The sequence below is a fragment of the Camponotus vicinus genome, unplaced genomic scaffold (assembly GCF_025532165.1).
Source record: "Camponotus vicinus isolate PSW18456_S1 unplaced genomic scaffold, iyCamVici1.0 SCAF_12, whole genome shotgun sequence".
Taxonomy (NCBI): domain Eukaryota; kingdom Metazoa; phylum Arthropoda; class Insecta; order Hymenoptera; family Formicidae; genus Camponotus; species Camponotus vicinus.
In genome coordinates, this window is record NW_028141948.1 from 1,792,719 (window position 1) to 1,818,744 (window position 26,026).

The 26,026-nt window shown below is 34.6% G+C and overlaps 3 protein-coding genes and 1 long non-coding RNA gene across 8 annotated transcripts in view; 2 read left to right on the top strand and 2 right to left on the bottom strand.

The window, feature by feature from the left end:
- Positions 1–107: 107 nt before the first annotated feature.
- On the top strand, positions 108–6,639 carry Byn (T-domain transcriptional activator brachyenteron). Its single transcript, XM_083084588.1, has 6 exons — positions 108–1,742; positions 2,939–3,034; positions 4,356–4,599; positions 4,721–4,874; positions 4,976–5,173; positions 5,458–6,639. The coding sequence occupies exons 1-6, from the start codon at positions 1,426–1,428 to the stop codon at positions 6,336–6,338; spliced, it is 1,890 nt and encodes a 629-aa protein (XP_082940714.1). The 5' UTR covers positions 108–1,425; the 3' UTR covers positions 6,339–6,639.
- Positions 2,590–18,693, bottom strand: LOC145963019 (uncharacterized). Its single transcript, XR_014436056.1, has 3 exons — positions 17,835–18,693; positions 2,829–3,005; positions 2,590–2,738 (listed from the first exon to the last, which is right to left on the bottom strand). It is a non-coding gene; the product is annotated as an uncharacterized LOC145963019 (long non-coding RNA).
- Positions 11,828–13,629, bottom strand: LOC145962780 (uncharacterized). The gene is made up of 3 exons (XM_083084126.1): positions 13,570–13,629; positions 12,572–12,727; positions 11,828–12,324 (listed from the first exon to the last, which is right to left on the bottom strand). Exons 1-3 carry the CDS (start codon positions 13,619–13,621, stop codon positions 11,828–11,830), a joined length of 705 nt encoding a protein of 234 aa, XP_082940252.1. The 5' UTR covers positions 13,622–13,629.
- Pgant9 (polypeptide N-acetylgalactosaminyltransferase 9) overlaps positions 18,141–26,026 on the top strand; it is a 189,519-nt gene continuing 181,633 nt past the window's right edge. For 4 of the 5 annotated variants that reach the window (XM_083084589.1, XM_083084594.1, XM_083084591.1 and 1 more), the window contains exon 1: positions 18,141–18,530. The gene's annotated coding sequence lies outside the window, so the exon portion shown is untranslated. The remainder of the gene's footprint in view (positions 18,531–26,026) is intronic. The other variant, XM_083084595.1, reaches the window with a different exon arrangement.

Below are 26,026 nucleotides of genomic sequence, written 5' to 3' on the forward strand. Positions count from 1 at the left end.
AAATTATACAAGATTTTTTAAATTTCTGATATTTTGTCACATCTAAATTGCAAAAAAAAATTATAAAAAAATTGAGTGTAATTAGATATAAAATATAATAATAAAAATCTCTATTTTTTTAAGGAAATGTTTAAGGATCAAGTCATCAGTTTTCATCCGTTGCAAAATGAAGAAAAGATGTACTCCTGATTCTGTCTTATTTTTTCGGCTAGAATATATATAATCCAGATTAAACATAAGTATTTAGATAGAAGTTCTCGATCAACAGCACTCTAAAAGAGAAAATCGATTTCTCGAGTTTTTGGCGGCTCCATCGAGATCCGTTATACCTCGGCAACAAGAGCAACACTTACTTATCTCACGAGGAACAAATACGTGTCGCATACTTTCCTGAGCGCAACAGACGCAAATATTAACTCGAGGAGGTGACATGTCGCCGCGACTCGATCCGGTATCGCGGCCGCGCGTCTTCTGGATCCGCGCGAGGAGGAACACTTCCTCGCGACCTTGGCAGACTCGGTTCCTCAGCATCGGTCGCGACGTTCATTATCGAGAACAAATCCGAGCCGATCGATCGCGTGAGAAGCGTCGATCAAGGTGGCAAATCACGGCGCGATTCGGGGACCATCACGTGCGGACCCGCGTACGTCGTCCGCGAGGACTAATCGAGAGAACCTGCCGACCAACACGTGGGCGGACTGGCGAACGTCGCGTTCACCATCGGACTCACCAACCGTGGCGGATTCGTCGAACCGACTCGTTCGACTATTGGTCAAAGAAAGCCGCCGAAGGCGTCACTCTCCCTCGCAACGACCGGACGACCGATCAAACTGTCTTCGACCAATGGACACCGACGTGGTACCCGCCATGCTGCACCCGTGAGCTTCTAATTTAGCGAGTAATTAGCACCCGGCAAACGCGAACGCGACTCGGTCCGGTGCCTACTCTCGAGAAACGAAGAAAGAAAGGACGCGAAGAGAGAACAGAGAGGCAGATATACTGTCGGTCAGTCTTCGGCGAGTCTTCGCCGGCTAGTGTGAAATATCGCGCCCAAGTGTTACGAGCCTACGATCACGCGGCGCGGCTCCTCGCGATACGGCTATCCTCGGCCGTTGACGGAGACGTCTGCCGCGACGAACGACGATTTTCCGTCCCCTTTCGCCAGCTCCCCCCGCTCCCCCGCCGCCGTGGGATCGCGTCCGTTTTTCTCGCGGGACATCGCGAATCGATCGCGACATCGACGAGAGAAATAATTCCGAGTCTCATTTTCACTACCTTTTATTTGAAAAACACATTATACCGCGGTTCTCTCTCTCTTTACCCTTCGAATACGCATTGTCATTCAGAATTCAAAACGCTTTAATTGGTTTTTTGTAAATTTGAACCGAGAGGGCGAAAGGCGCGAGGTACCGGAGAACGCTGAAGATGCAATCGGCAAGCGCTCCACGAACGCCTGGTTCTCCAACGCGTTCTTCGTGTCACGAACGCGATCGCGAGCGCGAGAGGGAACGCGAACAGGAGCGGAATCGCGAGCGAGAGCGCGGAAGGCAGAGTCGGACGAGTCCTGAGGAGAATCGAGAGGATCGCGAAGAGCGGGGTGCGATCGCGAGACAGACTCTCGGACCTCCTGCCGCGATCACGGGGAATCAAGGATTGCCGCTGTCCTTGTCGTTGGAGGATCGGGAGCTCTGGACCAGATTCCAGTGCATCACGAACGAGATGATCGTCACGAAAAACGGAAGGTACATCCATAGACACACACATGTGTTAATTGGAAGGTTAATAAGCATTATTGATCTTGAAGGAGAGATTAGTTTTGACACGCGCGTCATTGAGTTTGTAATTTCTTTGTCGTGTTCGTACGCCGCGATAATATGATTTACGAACATTTGAGATGAAAATGATTTCAAGAAGAGATCTTAAGATTTTTGTGTACTTTAAAAAATTTAAATATACATATAAAGATCATCATTGCGGTTTTTTCATTTATAATGATATCAAAGTCACATAAAAACATTTATGTTTACTGGGAGCAGAGATATTAGTTAGAATGCAAAGTCGGAAATTCAATTCAAAATTGAGAGAGATGATTTCTTTTTTAATGTTTTCTTGATTTAGGTAGTACTTCAGTAGGTTTTAATTCTAATTTTATAGCACAAGGAAATATTGTAAAATAAAACAAAATAAATTGATTGTCTTATTATCAAATAGCTGCCTTTTAATTTTTACTCCGAAAAGGTAATGTTTCGAAAAGAGAAATATCGTAATATTGCGACATTCAACGTTCTTCGTATTCAATCAAAGAGACACTTTGCTAGCAAAACAAGAATATTAAAAGCATGGTTTAAAAATGTTACGTAGTGAATTTTAAACAGTTTCTTCTCTTACTTTCCTCTACGTTTTTTTTGACATGTGGCTCTCAATAATTATAGGTTCTTTTCAAACAGTAAAGGAGAAAATTAGGATTGTAATTTGTGTAAACTTGTCACGAAAACATTTTAAAAAAAGATCCATATACCTGGATATCCATTCATTGCAAGGAAATAAATAATACCGAGCACATAATACATAATTAGGATACTGAAATAAATGATAAAGATTCGATCCGTAGAAAGAATAGAGTTCTCTGGAATTATTGTGAGAAGATGCCAGCCGTCGGCAATAAAACTTTACGATGCTTACGATCCTCTTGTAAAACGTACTTTTGTCGAGCTGATGCCTGCGAGCGAGCACTTTACCTGCACATCCGCAGTCGACAAACCGTAATCGCTTTTATTAATACGCGGCTTGTAAATGCGCCGAAGACACACTGTCTGCGAGGCGGTTACCTTTTGATCCGCGCCGTGGATCTCGTCGTCGACATTGGTCTCTGAATCTCTGGACTTTACGATCGGTGTCTCATGCAATGGTGTTCCTCATATGTCACTTTCGCCCGTAGGAGGATGTTTCCCGTGGTGAAGGTCGTTGCACGTGGTCTGGAACCGGCGGCTATGTACACGCTGCTACTGGAATTTGTTCAAATCGATCCACACAGGTAATAATCTAATTATTTATTCGTCAAATGTATCAGAAAAATAGCAACCATTTTGATTATTCCAATCTGATTATTTATTCGTCAAATGTACCAGAAAAATAGCAACCATTATATTTAACTTCTGTCGAAAGTTAAGGACTTTAAAGCCTCCCTTTTTAAAATTTTTCACATAATATACATCAAACGAATGTGCAACTTTATAAAATCAGATATCGTAAAAGTTCTAGCAATAACGTAAAAAAAATTAAGGCTTCAAGTATTTAATATCGTAACAATTAAAAACGTACATCAAAAAAAAAAATATATATATATATATATACTTTTTTTTATTTGATGTACGTTTTTAATTCTTACGATATCAAATACTTGAAGTCTTAATTTTTTTTACGTTATTGCTAGAATTTGTATGATATCTGATTTTATATATATATATATATATATATATTTTGACGTATATAAAATCTCTTTACATGTCCTTTAGAATAAACTTTAATATATTGTACACTTTTATTTCCTCTATCCTTCTTTTTTCCAAGTAAAATGAATTAAACAAGAAAAAATATATATTTTTATAAAATGCATAATATTTTTATTCTAATATTATATATATTAAAATATTTGTTTTTGAAACATGAATGAACGTTTCAAACATATTATGTTTTATATTATCTATATTATCTATATGTTATGAAATTTACAATTTAGATCCTGAATGATCCGCTGTTCGCCCGGATCGAGGATTAAATAACCATTTTTTGAGTAGTAGGGAGCTGGAATTGTGCAAATTATAAAATTATGCTGAGAGCAAAATAGAAAGCGCATAGCATCGAAATGTTGCGTAGGCAGTAAACGGATGAGCGGGTTACCGATTTGCGTTGATTTATCTCGCGAGCAGAAAGAACGGGGGGCGCGAAGGACACTAACAGGTCGTAATTACCGTACCCTTTTCGTTCAAGCATCACGTAACGTCGCTAAAGTCGATTCTAAACTTGTTAGAGCGTTATTTTTAACTCGTCGACGATTCGTCATCGGTGTTGAACGAACTGAGAAGAGCTCATAATAGCTTTCGCAAAACAATCTGAAGACGATCGAAAAATAATACAAGAGTACATTTTCTGTTGCTGACGAATTTTCTCAGCCAAATCGACTTACGCAAATTTTCCTATTCATTATTTTCGCAAAAAAAATATACGTAAAATCTAAGCTCATATTTTAAGAGAGAACACATGCATTTTGTTTTTTATCACATTATCACACGTCTACATAAATCACGAATTAATATAGAAATGAAATTTGTTTTAATTAAATTATATAATATCAGATGGAAGTATGTCAATGGCGAGTGGGTACCAGGGGGAAAGGCGGAAGTTGCTCCGCCTAATCCGATTTATATACATCCGGAGAGTCCGAATTTCGGTGCACATTGGATGAAGGAGGCGGTATCATTCGCCAAGGTCAAGCTAACAAATAAGTCGAATGGCAATGGGCAGATCATGCTGAACTCGTTGCACAAGTACGAGCCACGTGTTCATCTGGTCCGAGTGGGTGCTGAGGAGCAGAGAACGGTACGTCTTCCTTTTCTTTTTCCTCCTCAAATTACACACTTATATTTTTATTATTAATGTAATGTGGCGTTTAATCATTTTATTTACACGGATGCAAATAATGATGTCGTCATTCGTGCAGGTTCTCACGTATCGTTTCCCCGAAACGCAATTCATCGCAGTGACAGCGTATCAGAACGAGGAAGTGACGAGTCTGAAGATCAAGTACAATCCTTTCGCGAAGGCATTCCTCGATGCTAAAGAGAGGCCCGCTGATTCACAAACTTATCCTCAGTGTAAGTTGATTTATAATATGTATAATAATGTATCGAACGCGGACCAGAATCGAAATCGAGTCAAATATTACAATATTTTTAATAAGATAAAATTATTTCAGATGCGGGTGCATTGTTTTTACCGCAGCCCACGATGGGATATGAGTACAATACTGCATCGGCAATAGCCGTCGCACAAAATCAAGTTTCGGCCTGCGTTAGCAATCACTTTTCTAATTCGTGCACGGTCACCACTTCTGGACACAGGAGCACCTGCAGAGCAGCTCCTTATAGCTTGAGACATAAATATGTCCAAGATGGTACGCAAAATTAAATTATTGTTTCTTCGGAATTTTAATCGATCCTTGAAGAAAAACTTTAATTAATTTGCAAAAATCTCTATCTATTATATATAATCATTAAATCTTCTAAATTATATCTACTTTTCAAATGTCAATTTTCCATCCATTTCAAATGTCATTTTTCTGTTGAAACCAAAAGCTCATATATACTAATGCATATATATGTAACGTTAGAAAGATGTGTAGTACATCTTTTTAAAAGAAATTCTTCCGAGATACTTTCAATTATCACTAATGTGCAGAACAACACGCAGACGCATACACGCCGATGCCTCTGTTGCATTCCACGGCTTATGTGACGGCACCGGCTTGGTCGCCTCGCAGTCCGGAATCACTGCAGAATCTCAACTCCACGTGCTTATCGTCAGCTGCGTCGCAAGAGTGGCCGACATCCCCGTCGCCGTCGCCGACGTCATCGGCGCACACGGTTCTCGGCAGAGCCGCGTCCACGACGACCGTGACCGGATGCACCCTGTACGTACCGTCCCAGGAACAGCACGGACACTGCGTCGACTCGTCCTGGATTCATCCATCCGCGTTGGAACAGCAGCAGCAGCAGCAGTCGCAGCATCAGCAGCAACAGCAATCCTACTTGAATTTAAATCTTCACCTGCACCATCAGATGTCCCCGTACGGTTCCGTTCCGCACACGGGTCTGCATCATGGTCTGCATCCGCAGAGCGGAGATCCCGTCGCTCCGACAGACGCGAGCGAATACGTCCACGAGTATCATCATGCCTCGCCGGTGCAGTCGACCACCCCCGATCAGCACCGTCATCATCATCATCAGCAGCACCCGCAGCATCACTCCCAAGCGCAGATGTTGCACTTGCAGGCTCTACCGCAGACGGAAACCTCTTCGCCGGTCAGTGTGGAGTACGATAGTCCACCTAAGGAGCACCCTCATATTCCGATGGGTTACCCCGAGCAAACCGCGGACGCCTTGAACGAGGTGCAACCGGACGACGAAAGAAGATACTTGACGGCAGTCGTCGACCGTCACCCTCCCCATCATCTTCATCATCACAACCACCATCGACAAGATACGGAGATTGCCGGCGAGCAGCCGAACGCTTGGACGCCGTTGACGCCACCCCCGGCACCGCAGACCACCGCCATTTGATTTGAAAATTCAGAAAAATGCTGCATTATGCAGAAACGCATATTTAAATTTATGCGTGACCACGCGTAAGATTGTCACAGCATTCTTATCGGTGTGACGTGTGATTGCGATGGAAGCTAAGTGTATTAAGCGCGATAGTTAATCAAGAAAATCCTATCGCACGCAATATTGAGAGAGAGAGAGAGAGAGAGAGAGAGAAATATTAAAATATCAAATTGTATCAATCCGTCCTAAATAATGTAGTATTTCGATTATTTTTAATCAATTGCGAATATTGTTAGTAATGCTATGTCAAGTATATCAAGAGAAAATAAAATATAAATCAAATATTTGGTTTTCTTTTTTACAAAGAAAAAAATTATTTTATTTTATTCGAAACATAGAGAGAAAGAGATTTAATATTGTAAACATACATACAAATAATTTGTCTAATTATCTCTGTCCAATATGACAAAGTTTTATGCAGAATATCCCATAAAAATAAAAAAATAATTTCAAATTTCTTTACTAATTAAAAAAATATTGCGATAAAATTAGATTTCTGCGATAAAATAAGAATTCTGTTTTGTGATAGATATGTGTAAGATATCAATGTTTCTTTCTTATTAACAGCAGGTAAGATTCTCACAAGATAGATTCTCACGGATATCACCATACAGGATAAAAAAATATATTTCTAAAGCTCCTAAATTTCCGACAGAAAGTAACATTGAACGCGTGTGTATCGTTACATGATAAAAAAAATTCCTCAAAGTTATCAAAATCATAGTCTACATATAAAATATGCATATATAATAACAAATAGTTTTTGCTCTTTTATAAAATATTCAGTAAATGTACAAAAGACATCTTTGACAAAACGATCAATGACGATATTCATGATTAAAATTTTTGCACTACAATTAAATTTTTCAAAAATTATATATCACATAAATCTTAATAAATATAAAAATTTCAATATTTACATGTATGCCAATTTATACGTGAATTTAGAAATGAATTAAAAATGATTGTGGCAGTAAATTAAAAATAACGATATTTAGCAATCAATAAAATCAATAAACAATTTATAATTTATATAATTTTTTCGCACCGTGTTATGTTTATATAATTTATAAAATTTCGAAAGAAAACTCTGACGAGATGCACGATAATTTATGTAAATGTTATACAAGATTATTATGGTTTATAAACGATTTTTTATTTTATTTTTGTCATCGATTTAACTCCCTCATTATTTCTTGAATACATCTCTTTAATTAAATGAATCTTATATAATCCTTGGGCCCATGTATTATAAATGTAACACTATAAAAGTTTCAAAGTATTTGATTAATTAATCACAGCAACAAGAGAGATATTTGTTCTAATCAAATAGTTTAAAATTTTCAAATCCTTAAAAGTTTATTTTAAATCATCTGGTGAAATCTAATGTTAGCAGTTTAACGTATCGTATTCGGGGTTTTGTATTCATATTTGAATGCAAGTTATCTTATGTATGTTGCTATGCGTAATACGTCATGTCGATTTGTGAAATATGTATTCGCTTCACCCTCTCATATTTTCTTCCCACTTTTTTTTATTACCTCACTCTCGTCTTTGACGAGCCATCGGGGGGATTTATAGCACCTTTTTACAAAAGAAAAATAAGCTACTGCTCGAAACACTTGATGTCAATTTTCAAACTTCAAGATAATACTTCAAGATATTACTTTGAAATTTGTGTTTTCTTTTTCTTTTTCGCTCTTGCGTGAATATCAGCGATCGAATCACGCCATTAACGAAACACGAATGCACGATCGTTTAGAACTAGCACGTCGTTATCCAAAGTGTTCGGATGTCAGATAACGCGGACAAATCTATACATATATGTATGTGGACAAATCCGCGCTTGCAGTATATCGATGTACACAATTACGCGCGAAATTGCACAAACGTTTCTCGTTTGCAGCAGCACGTTCGACTCTAACGATCCATAAGCGCGCCGCCCTTTTTACCCGATCGTTTTGCCCAAACCACCCTCTTGCACGAACAAATAACGTAAAACGAATAATGAAACGATATGGCTTCTATGGCCCTTTCTCCTTTACCGGAAGCGAAAGATCACTGGAATGCAGAGTATCTCATCCGCAGAAATGCGAAAGTATAATGATAAGGTATGCGAAATGATCTAAACACCTCGTTGAAGTTTGGAACGTTCTTGGAACAAAGCATTAGCGAATTTCAAATTTTCGCTCCAAGAACGTTCCAAACTTGAGCGAGGTATTTAAAAGTTTTTGATATTTAATTATTTTTGCATGACTGCCCTAGAAAATAAGGTATTTCGAAATTATATAATTAATAATTATGAATTTACGACAAGTTATTGAGAACGTATTCATTCAAGTGAAATATGCGTCGGATAAAATTTTGAAAACAATTTTGCGACACGATTACAGCGCCCCAATAATCGTAAATCACGATTTTAATTACATATCATCGTCATCGATGGCTATATCGCGTGATTACAATTATCGCGTAAAGATATGAGATTAATTGAGCCACATAGTTAAGTACAAGCGGTAAAAACAATTAACCGTGGAGTAACATGGCTATGGCAATCTTGGTAAACAGTTCTCCATGGTAATCCTATTATCGGCGTCCGGCAAACGTTTACGGACTTAGCGAGGCTTACCAACCTCTCTCTTCCAGAGAACCAAGCCACGTTTCAAGGTCCACCTATTGTGCTATATGGAAGCTAATGTGAAATCTATTTCCCTTCACAAATATTTATCAATATTATTATAATTGTTGAAGACAGTAAATTTATAATATTTATATTATTTATAATATTTATATAAATTTATAATATTTATATAAGATAAATGATCGTATAATGGAATGAGTTAATAATTGTTAGAGCCACTTGAATAAACATGCCTCTGTCAGAATGGAAAGAGGGAAGAAATGGGAAGAGAGCTCGCGAAATACATGGCAATTAGACTCACGATACTTGTAACTTGTTTATTTTGTTCTTAGTCAGATTCGCAAACGTTTGTTTCTTAACATTTAAATGCAGTCATTGTTGATGACTGGTATTTGCTTTATTTATTGCCTCGCGATAGCGACATCCAAACTAATTAAAACGCTTGCAATAAATAAAAATCACGATGCTTTTAAAATTCTAAAAAATATTAATATAAACCATTAATCATTTCTCTTATTCACTTATTTTATTATCATCACAATAGTTAATTTATATATTATATAAAATAATAATATGATTATATTTAACATTCTTATTGTCAGTTAAATTTCTATTAGAATCCAAAAATTATGAATTCAAGGAAGATCATCCTACGCGCTCCTAGTTTTATCGCGTACGAAATGCAATGTGTTTTATCTTTTTCGTATTTCCGGTTGCCATTGCACGGGAAATTCAATGTTAACGTTCGCAATTGTGAATCGTTTGATGATTCAACACCGGTCGCACTAATATTTTGATGAATGCAATTTTCAAGGGAGGGAGGAAGAGAAAGAGGGAGAGGGAGAAGAGGAGAGTTTGATGCATGCACGTACGATGATTGCGAACGCTGCTGGTGGACGCGGTGCCTCCGCGGGATTACGAATTAATTTGTAACATTCTCGCGATGGCCGCGGATCTAGCACGCGCGGATTTATTGCGCCGCGATTACTTGCAGAATGCCAAATGTTAACTGGCCGTGAACAGAAATTGGCATCGCCGGTGCTTCGCGTCCGGCGATCAAATCGAAGATACCGCCCGTCGCTTCCAATAACATACTTGCATGGCAAATCGCAAACGCAATATCCCGCCACCGTTCGCAATGTGATTTCGGAAGCGACGTATTCGCCAATGAAGCTATGCACGCTATTTCATTATAGCGTCTCCCGCGGAGGCACGAATGACTTACTTTCGAGTAAATTGCACGTATCGAATTGCAATCTGTTACACAAGAAAATCGTCCGCACGCGTTCCATTGCAAAGATAAATTATTATCTAAAGTAAATATGTACATCTTCACACCATGATATACTTGGCAATTTCAAATTAAATAGTTTATTAGCCGATTGTAATTGATATATTTTAAATCCTGTAAAATACAAAATTTTAAATCGCGTTTTACATACAATATATATAAAGGGGACTTAAAATATACTTCAATTGTATATATAAACAATTTAAATCGTTAGCAAAAATGCCACATTTAGTGGATGTTTTTTTACAAGAGAGTCTAATAATCAAGATCCTAAGAGCAAGCAACGTATTTCAGAAAGAATTACAGGTTGGCCTTACCCTAATCCCTAAGTTCCTTCTTAGATACTTTTGAAAGTTTTATTGTTTGGAAAAGTTAGTTAGAAATGAAAGAAAAGATATTAGAAGTGACTTATTGTCTCGATTGTTGAGTAGTAGAATTTAAAGTGTACGGTAAAAAGGATAGTCGGTGAAGATGATGTTTTGTCAGAGGAGCTTTCGGGAACTTAAGCTTGTACGCGATGGCTGTTTCAATTGCTAGTTAAATGACAACAGCCTCATTAATTTTCTTGCATGTTGAGAGCGTCTGCAGACGATGCAGTCTCTCTAGTATTTCAATCTTTTGTCTACAATGCAGTTTTACTTCCTTCGCCGTTTCTTGCATTTAGCAAAATTGACGATGGGATAAGAGGTTTCTTTCTCAAGATATATATATACATATATACGCACAGTTAAAAATTAAAAGCATTCTAAAACGAAAAACTATAACAGGCGATTACAACTGTGATTGTGAATATAATTACATAAATAAATTGATTCTAATTTTCTAGAATCGAATAAAAAGAAGTTGACGTCTATTAAGCTGGCACAGCCACTTTAGCACGACATAAGAAATTAATAGACGTAAAAAGTTGATATTTTTTAAAAGCATTTTTAAAAACTTTATAGTGATCACGTCTTTCCTGAAATAAATAATTTCATCTGCGCGTTTAATTATAAAGTACGCGAAATGTGTCGATTAGCAAATACAGACATGTAATAGAAAAGGTATTGTTTTAATTCAATAATAGCTTTTATTTTTTAACAATTTAGTTGACATTAATCATATTTAATTTTATCTTAATTAAATTATATAAAAATATAGACTAGAAAGTTTGAGTTTTATCTCTTGGTACGCAAAATAAATGATTAGAAATTTTCATCTTCATATAATAATTTTTTTTCTTATGTGTACTTCACATAAAAATTAATAAAAATATTTAACGCTAATATATTTAAAAAAAACTTATTCAAAAAATGTATAAAAAGAATAAGATAATGTGTGTGTGTAATTATATATACTATTTATAAATAATATATATTCCCTACAAGTAAAACTATTTATGTTCTAAATAAAATTATTTGATTTGTAATATTTATGTAATATATAAATATTATGTATATGTTACATAAATATTACACATATATTTTTTATATATGTCGTGTATAAAATGATTGTATAAAATAATTATGAAACTTAAAAGTCAATAGTATTGCTCATAAGGTGCATTAAGTTTGAGACCGACGTAGCTGTACAGTCATATATTACTATATTTTCCTTATCATTCGAACTCACTTTTATGGTATTTTTTCTTGATGTTTTGTTAAGAGAATTCTCTGAAAAATTCTCAATGCTTTGCAACGGTGCGCTATTCTGATTTTTATTAGATTTTTCTTGCAATCGATAAATAAAGATCTTTAATGGTGATTCTGTAGATTGCTGCCGTGTATAATTTTTATATTTTTCTTTGTTGTTTGAATCTACATTTTCAACATTATCCCTCTCCTTGGGGATTTCGATTGAAGTTTTCGATATGATATTTGACGCGCAATTTTCGTTTGTTGCTGCTACATTACATTCATCTGAAGACTGATTTTCTTCTTTCCAAGGATTTGACCTTCCGTATTTTTTCTTTTCATTATGCACATTTTCTTTGTGATCATAATATTGACTTTTTGTATAAAATATTTCATCTAAAAAAAATATTTTTATCTTATTAATCTCATTATCGAATCGATATCGATATCGAATTTATATGGAACGAAATGTTTTAATATGTATGTATATGTATATATGTGTGTGTATGTGTATGTATATAAAATATATAAATAACTGAGTATCATTACTTCTATTTTAATATGCAACTAAAAAAGAAATATATTTTAATACATTTGATGTGTGTAACATACACGCTATAATAAATAATTAAAATGTATTTACCACAACATCTTCGTGCTTGCGTGACTTCATGAAATCGTTTATAATGCCGTTCGGCATTAAAACGGCGCGGATATGTGTTGTCGCATTCTATGCATCGGTATGATGTTTTGTTTTCTATTTTGACTTTAACCGCCACTTTACTTTTTTCAGGTGCATCTGAAAAATAATTATTATTTGTACTATATTATTAGATTTCTGCTAACAATAAATAACGAAAAAATCGACAACTAATCATATTCAAAATAATAAAGAGAAAAAAACAAAGTTATAATCTCAATTTTGTATCGAAATAAAATAAAGAAAGAAAAACAAAGTTAATTTTAATTTTATACATGTGTCAATTTTATACATGTGTTTTATACATGTTGCAATCCGTCCGCGCACCAATATGTTATAAATTCCATTAGTTTTTGCGAGTATCATTATATATATATATGTGATTTTTTTTTATAAAATACTTTTCTCAAATTTGATTTGATTTTATTGTATAATGTCGCGTGTGAAACATTTAGAATGGACAACAGCAGGAGCAGAAAATCTTTTAAAAGACTGAATTTTCTTCAAAGCTAATTAAATCTTAATCAATTTCAAGGGATTTTTTTCTACTTTAGGCTGTATTCTGTTTCAATTGGAACGTTATATGAATGAATGTACACGTATATGGATAATTTTCAATTAGTATTGGAATCGCAGTCTATACTAGAACATACAAAGTCTTTCGGAGATATTCATCTACTACTTTGAAATTTTTCTTCAATGTCATTTTATTTTATCGATATATGTGTAATAAATTGTGTTGTGCAAATTGTTTTTTCCATGGTTTTAGTCTCATACATGATTCGTAGCATTGTGATATGGAAAAATAGCGAAAAAGACAGATTATGATTAATATTTTTACGTTTATGAATCAACAAAGTATAATAAAACTAAATAACCAAACATCAAATAAAAAATAAATAAGCTTAATAATACATTACAATATTTATATTTGTACTTACTTTTTACCATAAGACGATGAGACTTAGAACGCGTATTCTTCCTTGAGCTCATTGTAATAATTCTTCAAGTCACTGCTTGAAACCCGCTTGTTGTTCAACAAATTCCGTTGTTCAACGATGTTTCTACGACGGAAGCTCGAGAAAGACTGCGTGGAAATTCGGAGACTCTCAAAACAGACTTTGTATATGATACATCTATTATCAATAGCCGTGCGCCGAACGCGCGACCACGCGCGACCCCCGTCCCACTTCTTTTGTCATCGCCGCTACCGGCGACGTTTTCACGTCGCGTCGGTTCTTTTGATCTACACTTTATTATCGTAGTCCTTATAGATCGATTTCGGTAGAAATAAAAACATCAGCGAATTCAAAGTCAATAGCGACTAAATGCTGCGTGACGTACAACGTAACATCGTATTTCTTTGACTTTCTTGTCATAATATATCGTGAGTTAAGTTTTCATCTCTCTCATCACCTCTCAGTAAAATTTTTCCATTACAATTTTTGCGAGTTGCGCATATGTATGCTTGCATGAAAACGTATTTATGCGTATTATGCGAAAGAGAAAAAGAAAGAGAAATAAAAAAAGAGGGACAGAGGAAGAAGTAAAAAAAAACATTTCAAAAAAATGACGTAAATACAGGTAAAAGAAATTTTGTGGATGCGCAAAGTAATAAAAATTTCGAATATTTATTTTAGTTTCTATAAATCAAAGCTTTTACGATCTCGATTATTTTTATTTAATAATTGAGAGAGAGAGAGAGAAAGCACATGATTGTATAAATTTTTTTGGAAAAATGTGTATTTTGCACATGTGCGATATATCGTTATTTAATTAAAATTTAAAAAACAAAAAGAATTATCGGAATATTGAAAAAGTTACGATTTTAGGGAAGCGTATTTTAACGATGGTTTCATAAATACAATATGCAGACAAAGGCAAATGCAATTAACGCTGATTATTATTCGGGAACTGTGTACGCCGTATTATCGAAATTCACTCGGTATGACCTTAGCAGACGGAGGCCCGCTTAAAATTCATAGCATCTGCTGACCGAATGGCAACGAAAGTGTTTCGAGAGCGTTCATTGCGAATACATATCGCGGCTGTGCGACGATTCGTGAAATTGACAGCGATAATCATTCCGATAATACTCTTATAATTCCCTTACATAAAAAAATAACATTCGATTTTTTTTATTTTAACCTACTATCGTTCTATCTTTTATCGTTCACTTAATTTGCCTATGATAGAATATATTGTAAAAATTCGACTCAATTTGCATATAAGATCGAATTTCGAATTTTTTATACTTATATTTATACCTTAACGTTAGTGATGAGAGAAAGAATCGATGATTATCTACTTTATATCAAATTTAAAGTTCTACAAATGCTCAAGCGATGCCCATAAATTGTGCATAAACTTCACATAGTAAAATTTTGGAGATATATAGAAGTGAACGAACGGAAATTCCATGGAAAAGTTAACAGGTTACCCCTTTACTGATTTACAACTGTTGAAAATGCATATGAAGCAAAAGTTTATCGCAATTAAATTTACAATCAGAGATATTCTGTATACATTTATATCAAATTTTTGAAGAAAAGTTTATAAAAATCTTACTTAAAAAGCGTTCATCCTAGAGTATATGACGATTTTTTATTATGACAGAGCAATGTAATGTTTCTATTTTCATTAGTCTCACATACAATCTTTCTCAAAACTAATAAAAGTTATTTAAAAATTAATTACGTAATTATATATCTAGAATTTAATTGTAAATTATTTATATTATTTTATTTAGTTGTGGAATCCTAAACATATAAAACAATAATATAAACAAAATCTTCTATAAAGAATTTAATTATTATGTATAATAATTATAATTACTAAATATTTTTATGGCACAATCTTGTGGGGAAAAATATAAATGTTTATTCTTATGGCATACATGTGTGTTTCAGAACTAGTTCCCGTTGTTAGAGCGGAAGAATCCAGAGATCATCTGCAATTGTGCAATCGAGTAATTCGGATTTTTCATTATGCAACAAGAAGAACCGCAATTATCCACGGACTCGCTTCCTCGCGTAGCATTTATCAAGTGCGCAACGAGAAACGCTTGATTTCCCAAGTGGGCCTGCAACATCTACGATTGTATGTGCAAATGCAGTATTTTGCACATATTCGCGCAAATATCGCGCTAGTCGCATAACATTTATAATTATCTACTTGATCCATTACAATTGCTAATATACATAATAACGTAAATTATTCATTGCAATATATTCAATCAAAGTCACTGTCGATTATTTTTATCTGTTTATTTATTGTTTATTTTTGTGATTATTTTTTTCATTATACTTTAGCAATTAAATACGTATGGTTTGTTAATCTATATAATAAGATAAAAGTAACAATTTTCCGTTTGTTTTTACAGGATGAATCCACTTGTCATTATTGCAACGATGTACAGAGCCATTAAGACAATTACGTCCAACGTTTCGCGTTAGTTTTATGATCACTGCTTGGTATGGTTAATCTATTGTTTATTTCATTATTACTTTTTAATAATACTTTAGCAATTAAACAGGTATGGTTCGTTAATCTATATAATAAGATACAAATAATAACATGTTTGTTTTTACAAAATGAAATCTACTTGTTAATTACTACAACGATGTACGAGCCATTGGACAATTAGCGTTCAACGCTCCGTGTTGGCTTTATCATAGCTGCTTGGATTTATTTTTAATTCACATTATTGATTCTTCATATAGAAGTAATTGAACGGATACAAGTCACAGTAAAGACAATACGAGGAAACGGCCAATAAGGACAATACTATTACGGTTCAATGGCTCGTATTGGTTATTATCGTGTTACTGGTGTTCGTTTTCTCAATTACTCTCGATACGCGAAGCACCAATAACGCGATTTGGAATACGAAATATTAAAGACAATAATGCAGCAAAAGGACGATAGAGAACGAAGAAAAAAAAATTATCCGGCTGCAGCTTTATATTAGCGCGCCACAAAGTATAACGGACGTTAGTTTGAAGTAGCGTTCAAATGCATGTGAAAAACCTCCCCAATTATTTTCTCGGTACGATCATAGCGGGGGTGCGAGACTCGCCGCGGGTTGGTACGAAAGAATTATTATGCGAAAAGTTCCGCGCTCCTCGTTTCTTCCCTGATGGACGATTAAAAGTTCCAGCCGAGTCGAATTTACAAATTCCTCGGGGGGCATCCTCGCTGGAACGTCAGCATTCGCCGTCGTCCAGCAAAATTAACCAGCCTCCACCCGAGTCGTCCGGTCTGAATTAGAATTTAAATCCGCGGAAACCGTCCGCGTCTAATGACGTTATTTCTTTTGATCGCGATTAAGCGTCGTCGCTCGTCGAGAGTACTTTTTTAATCTTTTGTGTTAGTCAAGGGAGATCTGACGGGGCATAACGCAATTTTTTTATACAAAATGTAAGGTAAAAATATATTAAAATATTATAAAATATAAAATATATTAAAAATATATTATAAAATATATTAAAAATATATTACAAATTATATTTAAATTATATTTAATTGAAATATATTACAAATATATTACAAATATATTACAAATATATTACAAATTATATTTAAATTATATTTAATATATTAAAATATTAAATTGTAACTATTTCTATATTTATTGCAAAGTTCTTATAAAAATGGCTCTCAACTAAAATTTCCTTTTCTCTTTTTATTTATTTTACGCACATATATACACTGAGAAAAAACAGTTACTAAATTGACTAAACCGTTTAATTAAATTATATCTTTAATTGAAATATTTAAATATTTAAGTTAATAGATGTCATGTTAGATTTAATATGTATTATTTAATATTTAAATAGTTAAATATATTTCAATTAAAAAAATAATAATTTAGTTGGACGGTTTAGTCAAATTAACAACTTTTTTTCTCAGTGTATAAAAAGTATATATATATTCGTTTCAAAATATGTTTACAAAATCTATGAATTTAAAAAAAATTGATTGAAAGCCTTGAGCTGTACCTACATTTTATATAGTAAGAATATAAATAGGACACACACACGTCTTAAAAAATAAATATAAGATTGCCCTTTAAAAACATTTTAAACACGTCTTAAAAAATAAATATAAAATTACCTTTTAAAATATGTGTGTTTAGTCTTACTGCTGTAATTTTGATAATTATAATAACCTCGAAATTGATGATTGAAATTTACAAAACACTTACAATTTATTCCATCGCCATGAATACAGCGCAGATGTCGATTTCCATTTCAAAATGACGTAAGCGACGTCCCATGACACACTTGTCGCGTCTTAGATTGAATCGAGTTAGCCGAAACATTTCTATCAAATAATATTGACACGTTTTGTTTTTATAACGCGAGAGGAATTCGTCGGGCGCGCGAGCTTGTTTACGCGCATTCCGCTTCGTGAGAGCTCGGTCATCTTCGAGGGCGCTCGCGTCGGCGCCATGTCGCGTCGGTCGAAGGGCTGGTAGGGTAGGGGTAGGCGTGCGACGTAGCGCGCGTAGTGGTAGTAGTGCCGCGGCCGCGAAGAAGGACGAAGGGGATCGAACTCGCGCTTGCTAACAGCGGGTGACCGGCAGCGACCGCACCGCAGTCGACGTCGCATCGACAGTCGGAGCCGGTCGCTCGTCGAGCGAGCGTCGTGACGTTGGCGTTTCTCTCGCGCTGCCTGAACTACGCCGACTGTCAATCCGTCATCTCGCGCGTCATTCGCCTCGCTTCGTCCGTTTCGTGAGCACCGAGACAACGCGTTCGCGATTGTGCTGAGATTAGTGCGGGGCTCGTAAGGCGAGTGTGTGTCAAGTGTGTGGTTAACAACGACACGGCGGAGATAGGACTGCGTCGTCGATTTCATTGAGACGTCATACAGCGGCGGACTTCATACGGTGACGTTGGTGAGTCAAGCATATTCATTGATTGTATTATCGTTCGTGACACTCGAGGTATCCGCTGCCAGGGATGCTGTTGTTGTGGTTTGATGACTTCTTTTTTGATTGGAAAGTTTGTTGAACGCGACGCGATTTTCGTGACGTCACGTGTCACCTTTTAACAAGCAAACGCAAGTTGACGTGTGAAATAAGCGCCTATCTCTCGGAACGCCAACTTCTCGGCGCGAACGTGATTCTAATTTAAAATTTATTTATTATATATATTTTATTTCCATTAAAACTTATTATTAAAGTATGAATGATGTTATAAGAATATATATTTATTTAATTAAAATATTCGATAGAATACTTTTATTTGCTGTTAAACTAACAATATATTACCATGATTTTTTCGTGTGAAAGTATATATGTGACACGATTCTTTTACTATCTAACTTCTAACCGAAGAAAATGCATAGAATTATTTCCATGATCGAGTAGCTCTAGGATCAAAGGCGAAAGCTACGGCGAAAGTCAACTTGTCGCGGTCTGAAAACGCAACTTACGTACCGATCAACCCTTATGTCGCGTTCGTGTCGCTGCAATTTTGCATCGCAAGCATGCAAAGCCACGAGCACACCTGTTTATGTAGGTCGCGTATAACGCGTTATCGTACGGATGTCACGAGTGGCTCGCTCGCGAATAGAAAATAGATTATATGTTCCATGATTCGACGTCTCTTTCGAATAATCCTCGAACGAGATGGAAATCCAATGATCCTCGAACGAGATGGACAGAGGGTGTTCGAGAGCCGCGTCAAATCCGCGTTGAAAAATATCGAGGAGTGATATTCGTAAAGGGAACTCGAAAGTGTCCCACTATTTTCGACTTTGAAGTCCCTGGTTTTTTCAACTTGTCGTTCGAAAGTGGATTTACCTCGAGTGTCTTTAGCATCGTGCAATTTTTTATACCCATGAATTGCATGAATTAAAACGTTTCTTACGCTTAAATCATGGACAATAAATAAATATTATAATTTATAACACATTTCCATGAGAATCTTGATAGAGAGAGAAAATACATGAATTACGTGTAATTTTAATCGTGATCATAAATAATGCATTAGGAAATAATTAAATAATTTGAAATGTAAATATTTATAAATGTTAATAAATTATTTCATTTTACTATTTTAATCACAAAATATTATATTTATATTATAATAAATTATAGATAATTACTGCAAGTTGCGATAGATTTGTCCAAGATTTGTAGCTTAAGAAACGTTAGATTAGATAAATATTTAATGGCATTAAGTAAATATTTAATATATGATACTCTGAAGAATATTGTTTATCTCATGTTGAAATATTATTTTTGTTTGATAAAATATGACAAATCACATATGTTCTAAAAAATACATGGTGCACATCTTTAACTCTAATGAAGCGATTAAATAAATGTGACGGAAAAATTTGGACGAATTTATAAAACTCGATAAAATGTGGTTATGCGTCAATAGTGAACGTATTTACGAAATTCAATTCTCGTAATCGATAATTTTTTCAATGCTATTTGGAAACTTTATCTATCGACATCCCTTAGCATAATACATCCAACTCTATGTCGACATACATATGGCATACCAGATGTGCAGCATAGTGTTATTTGCGCGTCGTTGTTCCTCGTTTTTTGTCTGAATTTATTGCTTGTGAAGAAACGTAGTTCGAAGAAATATAAATCACTTCTGCGGTTGGCCGCGTTTAAACTTTTTCCACTCTCTCTCTTGTACCTTATAGTTTGTTTTGAAAAGTCTATCTTTATTAATTAAGTCTTTACTCTAGAAATCAAAACAAATCGCGAAACAATCAATTTTCGCTCTTCTTTTATTCTTTCTCGAAGCTTTCACGAAATTGCATTGTTTTGAATCAATGCTTTTATTCTAAAAATTAATATTCCACGTTATTATAGAGAGGATATTAATCTTTATAATAAACGTATATTTCTTTATCATTTTTTTAGCGATAATACAATTGCTTCTAAAATATAATAACAAGAAGAATTTATTAAAAATCTCATTTCATTAGATATTTCTTGTATACATGCAAACGTGTAAGATTCAAATAAAGATGTTTATATAACGTGTATGCCAGTGAAAAATCCGAAGGACCGCGAACACGATCGTAAAGAAAGTCGTGAAACAATTCTAACGACCGACATGCTCGAACTTTGCTTCTCGACACTGGTATACGTTCATGAACCATCGAGGTTGATGCTCGCATATAACATTATTGCACTATAACGAAAATGACCAAATAGAATAAATATATAAACTTGCTGTACATTTATATTCCATATTGACATTTATACCGCTTTTAAGAATGATTGATAAAGAAGCATTATCTTCCTTTTTATCACATGTATAATTATGCCGAGGGATATCGATTACATCAAACTTTACATCAAAATAGCATATCTTTGGATAAATAAATCCATGCAAATCTCGATTATTATCTCGTAATGCGTTCTTTAGGATTAATCGTAAGTACGTTGGCGTGAAAAACGTCACGCAAGCAATACAATCACGCGGTAATTCCCGACAGCTGAATATTTATTCGAGCGGCATTTAATTAATACTAAGCGTTTAATTAATCTAAGTGGACTAGGAAGCACGTGGAGCACCTGGATGGGTAAACGATAGAAGGGGGATGATAAAAGCGTAGCTAAATTTTCTCAATTACGTCCGGCGAGTGCGTTCTTTTGAAAGTTCATTGTAATAATCCCGGAAATAACTGCTGGTCAGTCGATTGCAATTAATTCGCCGGCAAAAGTAGGAAACGTAACCGCAAAGCGAGATAAAAACAAAGTTCGTGCCTCGCCTACGGATTCATCGGTCGGATTCACCGTGATATTCGAAGGGCATACGCAAGGGAAGAAAAAGTTTAATTGATATCACAGCCGCGATATACGCGCTCCGCGAGGAAAATAAAATGTAGATATCTAACGCGATAGAGGATGTAATCAAGGGCGAGTCCCAAGTTCGCGCCGCTGAGCTTCATTCAACTTTAGAAACGGAACGCAATGCATCTTTAATTAAATCTCCGGTCGGCCGCCGTTCCAGATTGAAATATATTCTACAAATTCCGCTATATATATATATATATATATATATATATATATATATATATAAATTTATACATACACATTTCGTTTTCTTCGTGCTGCAAAGAATAGGATTATAATTTTGATTATTGCGTTTCAATCAAAATCGAGATTTGATATAAAAACTAGTACATTTATTTCATTTTGCGAGAGATAGAAAAAGAGGGGAGGAAAGAAAGGAAAGAGAGGAGGGAGGAAAGGGGGAATGGAGAAAGTAATAAAGAGAATAAAGTTAATGAGAATTTTCGCAATATGAATTTAAAGTTGAAGTGCCTGAATTTAAAAATTAATTTTCAAATCTTGAAATAATTACTAAAACGTCTTTGTTTTAATCTTTTATATACATGTAAAATTACTAAATTAGATTAGCTTTTACAATTTCGATAAAAGTGATAAAAATCAGACATTTTCACTTTGCTCTTTCCAATAATAAAACATAATCAACGAGAATGTTAGAATAATATAATATTGATAAATAATATCCTAGCTTTGTCATAATCGTCAATTGCCGTCACTCGCGAATTTTATGACGTGGTGGAAATATATCGAGTGTGTTGTTTTCCTCATCGAACGTCTCCTTTATGCATTAGAAATTCGTAATATATAGTTGCACGGTTAGTGGAAATTTCAAAGCGAATTCCCGTGTAGGAAACAACAACTTCATTTTCCTCCTCTTTTCGTTCACAATGCGGCTTAGTTGCATATGTGTCTACTCGTAACAGTTTATCCTGATACAGATGCACTGAACTATTATCTCCAACCTTCTCCTTCCTCCGTTCGCTCCCCTCGGGCATCTTCAGTTTCCCTGAGTTTATACCATTTCCGCTTTTCATCCTAATGATTCGCACACGATAATATCTCTCATCACGGTCGTCCTGCATATTAAGTGACTAAAATGATAAAGATGAAATATAGGTATACGAGATGCATAGACTCCAAATTACAAATCACTGATTCGCACAGCGTCCTTGCGTACGATAATGATGGATTATATAAGTATCTTGTCAAACTTTAATTGATTTAACGCAAATAATGACTTAAATAAAACGTGCAAAGAAATTAAATAATTTTTTTCTTAAATTTTACCGTTTTCATTAATTTATGGAAATTATTTTATAAAGATGATATAGAAATATGTACATGAATTATAAAAATTATTAATTATATCTTGTTATGCTATAAAATATTTTAGATATACTATAATATAAAAATATAAAATATAGTATACTATAATATAAATATATAAAATTATAAAAATATAGTATATATTATAATATATAATGTTTTATAAGATTGATATTTTTTTTACAGAAATAATATATTGCGACTATAAAATTGTGCGACACTACTTTCGAAAATTTGGCATTTTTCTTTTCGAGACATGTCGGGCATCGAATGTGGGATGAAAAAAAGGCGGTGAGGTGAATCAAATTTTGTGTAACCAATCATTCGTCGCGGACTTCCAATAATCCGTGGGCAATATATTCGGACGAACAGCGAAGCTGTGCGAGATATCCGAGTGGGCAAATATCTGGCCCCATTCCGGATCCGATCGAATTTTAAAAACGATGGTTCGAGGGGTTACATGTATATATATATGCGCGTATGTGTTGAGGAAGGGGCAGGAGGAATACAGCGAATTACAGCTATCCGACCCGAAGCGTACGACACAGAGCGAGTGCGAGTACAACGGTACGCTGTCTGGTCATCTAAAATTTAAATGTTGTGTGCTCAATGCACTGTAAATATGTCATCGATGGCCTTTTCGTAGTCGGGAGTATTCGCCGTCTACGTATGATGCATGAATATTGCAAATGTAAATTTTACGACTTCTTTTTCCATGAAACATGTACTGTTGAGACGCAATCTTAATTTTTCAAACGATACCGAACAGTTGTTTGCATTTTATTCACGTCTTATTAGGAGTACGAATATATTTACGCACAATTATTAATGGTAAAGAATATTTAGAGTGATAATATTTTACACATATTCACAAAGACACATAAATGTGTGTAAATGTAAAATTTATGGATTTTTTATTCACTGGAAAAAAATATTAACGTACGCGTCTGAAAATCGAAATAATAATTGTTAGAGAAGAATAATACACTTAATAATGGTACGAAAAAGAGAAAGCACAATAAACGTCGTTAGATAAATAAATTACAACTTTGGCTTGTCGAAGGATATAATTAATGTTCAAATTATCAGCAAGGCCTTTTTTTGCTTGAAATCGCCAACTCATAAATAAAAGATATATTCTCATAGGTCTCATGCCATTTATCGATTGAAATATATAATTAAGGAAGTCGTACTTTTACTTTTCTTTAACGCATTCCCCAGCTGTTGTATGAAAGTTGATAATCATTCCATGATTATTACACTTCTATTATACTGGTACATATAATCATATTTTTTACTGTGATTATATAAGAAAGAAGATGTCTTTCCTTTTACACTCCATTTATATAAATTTTGGATTTTATCAATACTTTATTTTTCTCATAATTCGTAGAGAAAAAAATGTAGACGACGTATTATTTGTTTATTATAAACGTATTTATCGTATATATTAGTATTTTAATATGTGTAGGATGCTTTTCAATTTTTTTTTATATGTGTATGCTTTAAAAATTGCAGATTTTCTTTTATTAATTTTTTTCTAAGGAAAGAAATCATCATTTTTATTATACATGTCTGTTTCAATTTTTTAATTTTTAATATATCTGGAAAATTCTAAACCTTAAATTAAAATTCTTTTAAAGTAAAATTTAGCTGAAATTCGTTGAAGAATATGATTTTAATATCTAGCTCCTTTTCTAAAGCGTAATTTTCGAGAAATGGTTTTTACATTTGTAACTTGAAAACTACGAATACTTCGATTAAAAAGAAAAAAAATATTTGAACAAAAATTGGCAAAAAATTTCGTTTAAAAAAAATTTTGTGAAAAAGGAAGAAAAGGAATATTTTGTATTTTTATATAGAATATGATACAGTATTTCCACATATATTTGAAATTAGAGATTCATTATAAAAATCGTTAATCAAATAAGCTCTTGGAGTAAAAATCACCACTAAATTTATCTCAGGTAAAAATGATGGAAAAAAATTATATATCGCTATTTTCATTGAATATTCTTTTATATTAATAAATTGCGATATATGCTCAAAAGAGAGAGAACGAGAGCTACAGTTTTAAGCATCGTTCATACGTATAGCGACTATTTGTTACGTGATATATATACTCACGCTCGCGGTCACGCTTTCCATTTATCCTTTTGGGGGACGGAGTTTGTCCCACATTTCCGAAGGCTGTATTTTATGGATTACGTCCGCTCTCACCCCTGTAGTTGCGTGTCTCTGGCGATGTCCGAAAAGTTGGGCAACGCAAAGGATTAAATTAGGGACCACACCGGGCATTTGCAAATGCGGATATACTGGCACGTTGAGGGTCTCCCTTTGTCTGCGGTATCGATCACCGAGCGGATAAACGTCGCTCTGCGCGAAGATCGATCGATTTGTTCTTTGGTGTAAATGCGGCTTAACGGAGATTGCTTACGGTTCTGAGCGAACCCCATCCGGTTGCATAGCGACTCGCAGGCAAACATGTGGTTAGACCGGTTGACTCAGACAGGTCGGTTTGGTTCGTACTTGCTTGTTCTCTTTCTCTCTCTTTCTCTCCGCTCTTTGCCACTTCTTCGTCTTTCTTCCATTCAATTCTCTCAGTGGCAGTATCGCGCGTGTACCTGCGCCACATCTTTTGGTTTTACCAAGAATTTCTGACATTTTATATATATAGACTCGCGAAGCAGCGGCAATGAACTTTTCTAGGGTTTATCGAAGGACGCGCGCGCGTGTTCCTTGTGAACGGAAGACTTTCCTCTTTATTCTAAATTGCATGTTTTTTTTATTATAATAGAAAGAATTTCAGAAGAATAAGAACTCAACTAAAGAAAAGAATTTTTTATTATATTTTAATTTTAATTTTAAAATTAAAGAATATTTAGCGCAAACAATTATTATTAAAATTATTATTAAAATTTTTATACGCGTTATTTTTCTTATGGCAGCTAAAAAACTAAATTACGTATTTCGGGCGTATAAAAAGCTTTGATAGACTGTAAATGCGTGACCTATACCCTACTTGGTGTTCCGACTGTTATATCGATTGGCTTCCGAGTCGCGCGTATTAGATTGTCATTCTTTACTTTACTTACAACTGGGTTATCGACCGTATTAACTATGGAGATATCTTTTCAATAATTTGAATTAAATAGGCGCTAATTTTTTGATTATGCGTTTTTACCCCTTTTTTTAGATAGCATCGTGTGTCGGTTCTTTAAATCAGATAACTATAA